At 39.7% G+C, this 9,695-nt stretch overlaps 1 protein-coding gene across 1 annotated transcript; it reads right to left on the reverse strand.

The window, feature by feature from the left end:
* crsp7 (cofactor required for Sp1 transcriptional activation, subunit 7) lies at window positions 1-3,721 on the reverse strand. Its single transcript, XM_039814830.1, has 3 exons — window positions 3,355-3,721; window positions 1,877-1,951; window positions 1-1,787 (listed from the first exon to the last, which is right to left on the reverse strand). Exons 1-3 carry the CDS (start codon window positions 3,424-3,426, stop codon window positions 135-137), a joined length of 1,800 nt encoding a protein of 599 aa, XP_039670764.1. The 5' UTR covers window positions 3,427-3,721; the 3' UTR covers window positions 1-134.
* Window positions 3,722-9,695: the final 5,974 nt, after the last annotated feature.

Consider the following 9,695-nt stretch of genomic DNA (forward strand, 5'->3'; position numbering starts at 1 on the left):
GGGGGGGGGGGAGGGAGTTTAGCAGGCCTGGCTTTTGCCGAACTCACAGTGGACAAACAAAATCACAAAAGTATCTCGTCTCTGTGGGGAGACGAAGAAAGGAGTGGAAAAGGACAGCAACCTTCCCAAACCCCTCAGTCTAGGCAAATATATGGCAGGATGTTCAATTTGCTTTCATCCCCATGAGGGTCCAATGATATGCACTCTGTCCAATCATACCAGGTGCCCTCTGTGTCATAACAACCGTTGACCCCTGGCCAGTGCTGTGTGTGTACCCTGTTCAGGTCCCCGTCTGTCACCTCCCGGCTCAAGCCCGGTAAATCCCCTACTGAGCTATCCTTCTGCAGAACGTGTCTCTTCCGTGAGTCCTTGATCTCCTGTTCTTCTCTTTTCAGATACTCTGACATGAAGAAGTGTGCACTAGGGGCCTGGACACCAGAGGAGGTGAGCACATTACTCTGAAGGTTCAAGTAGGACTGGATGATTTCATTTCTGGACAGCTCCTTCCAGTTTGTTTGATAGAAAGGGTTAGGGCTGGGGCCGGGGACTGGGGCTGGGGCCGGGGTTGGGGCCAGGACTGGGACTGGGGTAGGGACAGCGGGCTGTTGTACAGTGCTTTCAGTTCTCTGCCTAGACTCAGCAGGGTCAGGAGTGGGGGCTTCCTCTGTTTGAGAAGGTTCTTTATGTACCAGGTGTTTAATCTGACCTGTGACAGGGTCAAATGTTAATCTGCGTTCTTTTAACCGTACAGGTTTAGTCGTGTCCTCTATTTTCTGGCCATCTAGGTTGACAGAGTAGTCTCTTGACCTGTCTCTTTTACTACCTACTGCAGTTGTCGTATGCTCCTTGCGTGTCATCTCCCGACAAAGGCACAACAGATGAAGTGAATGATAGATTCTTGTGCGATGCCCCAGAATGCGGCGAGAGGGGACTTCTGACGAACTGACCCAGTGCATTGAAGACCTATGAGAAGAATGTGGCAGCTTGTCAGCGTAAGATGCTTGAGCTGGGGAGGATACAGGCTGGGCCAAAGAAAAGGTAGAGTCCCTAGAGGAAGGGCTTGGGATAGGTGTTCCTTTAGGTGCATATGCTGAAGAGCGCTTGGTCACTGTGTCTTGCTTCAGGCTCCTTGGACTGGTGGTGAGGCCACGAGGACTTTTGGCTTGATAAAACCCTGCTCCTCCACCTCCTTCATCCAATCTGGCCTGTTGCTGCATCACAGCAACCTTGATCATAGAGGAAGTGCTAGGTAGTTTGGCAACTCCAGGGGAGCTGGGGCGAGGCTTGACAGCATTAACCGGAATTCTGTTGATTTTATCATTATCAAGGTGCTCTATCCGGGATCTGTCAGGAGACGGGACGACTTGCTGGTCAGGCAGGGCATCAGGACTGCCTGTAATCCCATTGGTGAGTGGTGGGGAAACAGAGTTATCAAACGAAGACATCTTGGAGATTTTTTCTGGCAAGTGCACCCCACTGTCTCTGTGCTCTGCTCGGCGTTTGCGGCTGCTTGATTTCTCAGCTTTTGGCGAGTATGTGTTGTGAACATCATTTCGGATTTTGACTTCAGGGACACCCTTCCCTGACACTGAAATGTCAAGAGGGGAGGCATCCGTTCTGCAGGGATGAGAACTGCCATTGGTAGACCCAGGGGCACTGGCAGCCACAGCTGGCCCAGGTTCGATCAGCTTTTGCCAGGCCCTTAAGAGTTTTTTAGCACGCTTCGCAAGGTCTTCATTCTTGGTCTTCTTCCTCACATCATTGATCAATTTTCCTAGTCGAGTTTCCTACATAAATAATGTGTGAGAGTTAGAAACAAATTAAGCAACACAATTTCTACATGAAGTTTTAGTTCACATAAAATCAACTGTCTTACCTCAAGTGCTTCTTTGGTGATAGGATATTTTTCAAGACAGGAAATTACCTCCAATACAGCCACCATATTGCTTATCTGCAGGGGAGGACAAACAAACATTTTGTATTAGGCTACTTCACCTGCACCTGTGTGCAAATATTTAGCAGTAGCCACTATTAACAGCAGAAGTCACTGTTAAATGAAAATTGTAATGACAGTCCTGGTATATAAAAGATACATATATCAGAATCAGATTTATGACCAAGCAGATTTGCATAGACTTTGCCTTGGTGTAGTAGGTGCATAGAGTAAACAATAAACATTAAGATTCAATAATTTATTGCCATACAACTTAGTTGTTAGGAATTTGCCTTAGTGTGCTGCTTATGACAAAATACCAGACAATCGTAAGACGCATAAGAAATAAAAAAACACTTAATACATAACGTCCACCCCATAAAACATTACATGCATCCATGGATGAAAGACACAGAATACAGTACAGAATCTAGTGTCAGGTGCTTTAAAAACAGTATTAGTTGGAGCAAGCATATTAAAAAAAAAGGGAGTAAACTATATATTAGAAGACAATGCAAATGACTGATACTCATTAATGTTATGGCTAGAAACGCTATTGAATCGTGGCAATAGTGCAACGTGTGTGACTATGGGGGGCAAGTTAGCTTGTAAGTTAGCTAGCTTCTGAAACATTAGCTTAACTGTACGCTTCAGATCGACGTTGAAAAGTAACAATGGCAAAGTGTCAACTCAAAAAAACTTCCTCATTGTAAACGTTTTAACAAAAGTGTAGCACTGGATCAAAAATTGGAGGCAAAAGGCGTTAAACTTTAATTTGAGCGAAGTTCTTATCCTGTCGTGGAAGTCAATCAGCGTTTGAGTCTCGGCAGACTTAGCAAACCCGTGTTAGCTCATTTGGCTACGGTTAGCATTTAACAAACTTGAGAAGGAAGGGTCCGACTATTTCCTAAAACGTAGCTATTCAAGCTAAGAGTTATCTAGCTGGCTACCTCCCACATTTCGGTAACGAGGGATTATTGGCGTGAAACGGTCTACAAGGAGGCCAATTGGTAGAACACACAGGTCATTTCTGAGTTAAATGCGTATTTCCCGGGCACATGTAACGTTATGTATTATATTCCCTCAAGTTGTGTAATACTCTAAACCCGCTTTAGCATTACGGCTAGGCTAGCAGCTAGCAAGCTATCTACATAAACCAGCTAACCATGTCTAACCAAGGTATAGCGCTTCTGCTAAGTTACCTAGCTAGCTTGCAAGCTGTCAAATCAAGAGCTCAGCGTCTCTCCATCTTTGGCAGTTACTAGACAGGTCGGTGCCAACCCAAATCGTATACCACACATTTAAAAAACAAAACAATGACATAGTAAATGTACAACTGTTGTGTGAACTGCCTTGTTGAGTTTGCCAGAGTGCAGGTAAACAAGCTAGCGTTAGCTTCCTAGCCTGCTAGCTTCACTCACATTGCTGTTGGTGTCGATGGCCTGCAGCAGCCGGTCCCTCAAATGCTGCGGGGTTGCTGAGACCGTTGTCATTGCCTGTTCGGTGCGATCCGGAGGATGGAGGGAGGAATCCTCCAAAATGAAAACCGGGTGACAATGATGACTCAAAAGCCGCTGCGGTAACACGACAGGCGTCCGAACAGCATGTTTTTCTGTCGCCTGTAAGGTAGACGGCTCAGTTTTACTCTCATCGAGTGGGAAATGTGTGTGCTGTGTTGACCGTTGGTTGCTGCCTGCTGGGCGCTCTAGCAACTCACTACCAGCTGCTGGATCTCTCGACGGCCTCCTGCTGCATGCTGGGATATGATGAATGCGCTTTGACGTCTGCACGTAACCAAGTAAACATCCCTGCTGTCCACCTACACTCGTGGGTTTATCCATTGGTCTATTTGTGTTGAGTACCCCAAGGTTTTATGTTGGAAATGTACAAAATGGGTCCCCAGCATAAGAAACTGCCGGATGCTAAATTGCAGGACATTAGCACAATTAGAAATTAATGAGCATAATCGTATATGGACAAGATTTCTGCAACTGATTTGGACAAAATTGGAGTGGGTAAAAAATGTTGAATTCAAAATGCCTTTGGGCCGATTTTGATGGCTTTTGACTCGATTTTCTAAGTTTTAGATAACTGACTGAATAAACAATGTTTTTGAAATAATTTTAACTCGGTTATAAATTGTAGGATAGCCTATTTCTGAACACAATTATCCAAATGACGCGGATGATGTACATTTTTTAATTATAATTCAGAGATCTTTACACTCAGAGGTGACTCACAATGGGGTATTGGAACAAAGACAAGTACCATACCAGACTAGAATAATATGACTATGGTTAAATAATATCCTCAAGAAAAGCAGAAAAGGGGATTCCCTTTTCTGCTATAACATAAGTAAAAAAAATTAACAGGTACTTCTCGGTTAATGTCCTCCTGATCTGTTATCATATACATTATATCATATATACATGTCGTATGTTACCGAATTTCAAACAATTATTCAAATATAAGGATATTTGAAGAAACGTTCATTGTAGCAATTAATTTGTGGTTTTATTTAACTATTCGATTATCACTTGTATAAATATATATAAAATGGCGAATGTAATTGAAAAGGTCCATCACAGTCTCCCAGAGCCCAAGTGATGTTTTCAAATTACTTATTTAGTCTGACCAAGAATCCAAAACCCAAAGGTATTTCATTTACAGGGATATAAAGTAGAGGAAAAATCAGACATCCCTAGTACATTTAGAACATAGATACTTACATACCAAAGATCATCCTCGAGGCAGATATTCAAATATATATGATTTAGATGATTTTACCAAAACATGCAAGTTATTATGAATGATCAATATTGTGAACTTTATTACAGCATTCCACCAGTAGATGGAGCCCTTCAGTTTCCTAAAGAGCAGATGCTGTATCACTGACCCAGATTGGTTGTAAGATTTTTTTTAAATGAAAACAAGTGAAATTAATAATTGTTTTATTTAGCAGAATCACATTGTGCTGATCTATCCTATCCAATATTTCCTATATTTCCAAGCAGACTTTCTATACTGTATTCTGACAAAAAGTCCACCTCGGACAGACCCAGGCTCTTGGTAGACAGTGTCTGACGGTGCCGGTTGGGGGTGTGATGAACAGTGGCAATAATAGTCACTATAAAGATAATGGAACAGTGACTAGAAATAGTAGTTGTAGTAGTTCATGACATAGCAGGGCACTGCAGGGCGTTACAGGACGTAGCAGGGCACAGCAGAGCATAGCAGGGCGTAGCAGGACGTAGCAGGGCACTGCAGAGCATAGCAGGGTGTAACAGGGTGTAACAGGGCATAGCAGGGCGTGCAGCAGGACCACGGCGACAGCTGCAACCATGATTTAGGTGCCACCAAGGAAACATGCTGGGCGAAAAAAAAAAAACATAGGGACTCCGGGGAATAAGCTCCCCAGAGCTAGGTGAGTAACAAGCATTTCTGGGACATGGATGCACACAGATGGAAAGAGAGAGAAGCTCAGTGTGTCAAAGGAAGTCCCTCGGCAGTCTAAAACTATAACAGCATAATTAAGAGAGATATGTTAAGGAGAGGAGCCTGGTCGGGCTAGAACTCTCCCCCGCGGGATCGGGCTGTACTGGCCTGCCTCCCTCTACTTTGATTATATGGTAGATGAATCGGACGACTATGAAGAGAAGCAGAGAAGAGAAGGGGTGCCGCGTCCACAAGAACACACCCTCTCCTGCCGGTCTGGCTGAATGCTGCAACTCCTCACTCCCTAACTATAAGCTTTATCGAAGAGGAGAGTTTTACATTTACTCTTAAATGTGGTGACGGTGTCTGCCAGCTGTTTCCTAAGCTAAGAGTCATTGTCTGTATTAGTATTAGTATTGGGGAAGCAAAAAGGGGAAAGACATACACATGACAACCTAATCATGAACCTTACATAGTCAGCGTAGAAAGTACAGAAATCTTTCCACCAGTCATCTTGGTCATTACTTTTGTCAAACCCATCCCACATGCAAAATGTCAGTGTCAGCTCAATACAATTGTTAGTGTGGACAGAGTGGGAGAGGCAGGGCAAATGCTGGGTGTGAAGCTGTGGAGTGGGTGGGAAAGCCTAAGTTATGCCAGTTATGGGGGCTGTAATCATCATGTAACTGCCGTTTGAGTTAAAAACTCAATAGTGCTTTTTTTGTAGTACACCCAATGACAAAAAATAAGATTAAAGACATGTCGTTGCTTAGTCAGATATATTTATTTTCATTTCATTTACAAATAATAATGCAAAGATACAAAGACAGAAGCCTTCACACAAGAAAGATACATCAGGTACAGTTCAAACAGAAGCGCATTACATCTTTAATATATAGCACACACTTACAGTTTTTTATTTTTTATTTTTACCCCTTCACGGCAGTAAAATGCATGTGCATTGTTTAGAATAGTATCACTGTAACAGAAACAAAAATACGTCGTATAACAATTTAGCTGCCATTGTATGAGGCTAGAACCAGCAGCAGGCTGTTCTCAAAATGCACACAAAGGATTCATAGATGTGGGTAACCCACTGAGTGACAGAACACGACCATGACTCGGTTTCATCTTCCTGATTCAGATTATATATATATATATATATATATATATATATATATATATATATATATATATATATATATATATATATATATATATATATATATATATATATATATATATATATATAGCCTGACTATACAGTATTTGTATTTGCTATTTCTTAGGTTGTTTCTCAGACAAGATGTATATAGTAATATTCACTACAAAATAGTGCTTGACAGCATATTTATAAAACAAGGCATAATTAAATACTTAATTTAAAGCAAAATACAATATGTCAAGGTATTTTCTGAGATATTTTGAAATGCAGCATCATGCAGAAAAGAGATTCCCCAGGTAGCGTAGAGAATAGGTTAGTCGCATCTCTTGAAGTTATGCTGCGAGAATTTCTGTTATTATGTTCAATGTAAACAATGCATTGATACGTTCATAGGTTATATATATATATATATAGGAAATAATTCGTACCCCAACACAATATTTTGGAAAACAAAAAGGGAGAGGATGTGTTTCAACAGAAGGCTAAAATGTCTAAGTATTCTCACACGTATGGCTGTTTTGAACTTTGGCTTTCTGGTTCAACGGTTGATTTGACACTAAAAGAGAGAGGAATATAGAGCGCTGATGACAGATTTACTATAACATTAAATTCATAAAATCTAAATAGTATGTAAAAAAACTTCTGACAGTATGTAGCTGCTCATAGCAAGTACATAGGAAGGGCAATTTCTGCAGACTAAAGTAATTTATAAATTAAATAAAAAGTGCTTTGAAATGCACATTAAGCCAAAGGAATTAGAATTCAGTCATATAACTTCAAAACCTCATGAAATAGGATATATTAATATGGTCATCGTATTGAAATTGCATTACTGTTTCACTGTAAAATTTTAAAAGCAAAGTCCTTTTGCTATTCTACACCGCAAGTTCATATGTAGTCCGTTATTCCAGACGCAGTATATAACAGACATGTTCTATAAAGAGAAAAACAAACATTGCTCTGTTGTAAACTCTTATCTCTGTAAACACTGGTATCATACCAATGCATACCTCAACGCTGATGCATAAAAAAGGTGGGAGTAACAGGTGACACATCACTCAGAGCTATCTACAAGAGCACGACAAAAATTTCAAAGGAATCCCAAAACAGAAAACGGACCGACAAAGATGTCAGGCTCACTCTAAAGTCTGAGGTCCAGCAGAGAACATAGAGCCCACAATGACATACTGCAGCACAGTATTTCTCAGTGCATTTTCTCACTTTGACATCATATCACATAAAGCACGAAAAACATTGTTCCTACCATACAGCAATATACAAAGCTAGTCTAGATTGTCCATGACATAGTAAAACTCTGTGGGCCTTGCACAGAAAATAAGCACACACAGTATATCGCAGTGTAAAACATAGTACCAAACGGCTCGTACATGTGCATAAAAGGCCGATTACCATATTTCCGATGCTTTTAGGCTTCACGTAGCAGATACATTAGCCGACATGTGACGCTGAATTAAAAAAGAGACAAAGGGACAAATTACCCAAACAAAACACTCGACAAACAAAGCAGACTCCCCCCTTTCAAAGGAAATAAAGCCCAAGCCGTAAAAGGGGGAAAACATGTCCAGATATTCATGCGGTCACAACATTACTAAAATAGGTGGGAAAGCAACAAAAAAAACACTATCAAAATTCAGAAACCAAATGCATCCAAAACAATTAAAATAATCTTCAAGCTTAACTTAATGTTAACTGATTTGATCCACATTTGTCAGAACATTTTTTGATTGACATTATGTTAGAAATTATGGTGGAATATGCTGACACATGAGGACCTTGACAGACATCAACAGAAATAATGTTGCAGCTACAGAAGAGTCTTTTTCGTAGTGTGGAATATTTATAAAAAAAAAATGTCATATATATATATATATATATATATATATATATATATATATATATATATATATATATATATAGATATAGATATAGTGTCCTAGATATGAACTTATATTTCATTTTATGGTCATTTTAATAATAAATATACCTGGACTGGAATTACAATATAAATTTCATAAAATAGTTTTCAGGGACTGGTTGATCCCATCTAGCACAATATTTTTGTAATATGCAAATTTCAAATGAGAAATCACACTGTACCTGCTTCTTTAAATGTGTTAATAATAAACTTTTTGAATTTGCTAATCCGTATTTAATTACACTTTTTTAAGTTGATGTAGTTCCATTTTCTCAAACCTGCTTTCAAAATACAAATGTTTTCCAAAGTGTTTGGAAAAACTGTGTAACAGTAGATAGCTAACAAAATACTCACTCACTTTAATTACGTAAAAACAGCTCTTTTAAATAGACCATCTGTATATGAAAAAATAACTATAATTTAATTTAGTTTTTTTTCATATTTCTTTTTTTTTTTTTACAAGAAGGCAATTTTAATCAAAAACAGGGCAAACAAGTCCAGTGCACATAACAGTCACGGGGGTTGTATATAAACTCTCATGAATCTGTTTTAAATAAATGCATAAAGTGCAATATGAGAGATGGGACACAGTTATAACTGAATCACTGATTATTATTTTTTTAAACAGCAAATACACAAAGCCATATAAAAGCAGAACCAGAGCCCGGAGAGACATGAAACAAATGGACAAGGGGCACAGACACACGAGCGTGACGAGGAACGGATATATTAGTGTCACTGGAGCGCCAAGGAAACCAAAGTAATAATATATAAAACGTAAAACAGTACGCCCCATTTCCTTTGCAGGGAGAAAAACAAAACAAACAGGTGACAACTATTTTGGTCCTACAGTCCATGAAGGCTAGATATGAGAGGCAATGAGGATGACAAGATGGCAACAACACAACTTTACAGATGTGACCTAAATACATTCTCATTGCATCAACAATGCTGTTCTATGTAGTATAGAGGCAGTTCAATTGTCTGGAAAAATATATATATATTTCAACTACACTGAGGTCACATCTTTGGGAGTAATCCGGGAGAGTTTCTACTGTATGACACACGCACTGAGCATTTGTTTCTCTAGTCTGAAAGGAAAATGCAAAAAGTAGTAAAAAGAAATATCACATGGCACTGTGCATTCTATAAGAACCGTGCACACTGGCTTCCTTTAGTAAGGGTTCATTTTATCCGTTTCATTTTACAGTCCTCAACCAATCGCT

The sequence above is a fragment of the Perca fluviatilis genome, chromosome 11 (genome assembly GCF_010015445.1).
Source record: "Perca fluviatilis chromosome 11, GENO_Pfluv_1.0, whole genome shotgun sequence".
Classification (NCBI taxonomy): domain Eukaryota; kingdom Metazoa; phylum Chordata; class Actinopteri; order Perciformes; family Percidae; genus Perca; species Perca fluviatilis.

Coding starts and splice junctions, on each gene's coding strand:
- crsp7 (XM_039814830.1), bottom strand. CDS start 3,426: ATGACAACGGTCTCAGCAACCCCGCAGCATTTGAGGGACCGGCTGCTG. Junction 1,952..3,354: donor CCATCGACACCAACAGCAAT/GTGAGTGAAGCT, acceptor CCTCCCCTGCAG/ATAAGCAATATGGTGGCTGT. Junction 1,788..1,876: donor TCACCAAAGAAGCACTTGAG/GTAAGACAGTTG, acceptor TTATTTATGTAG/GAAACTCGACTAGGAAAATT.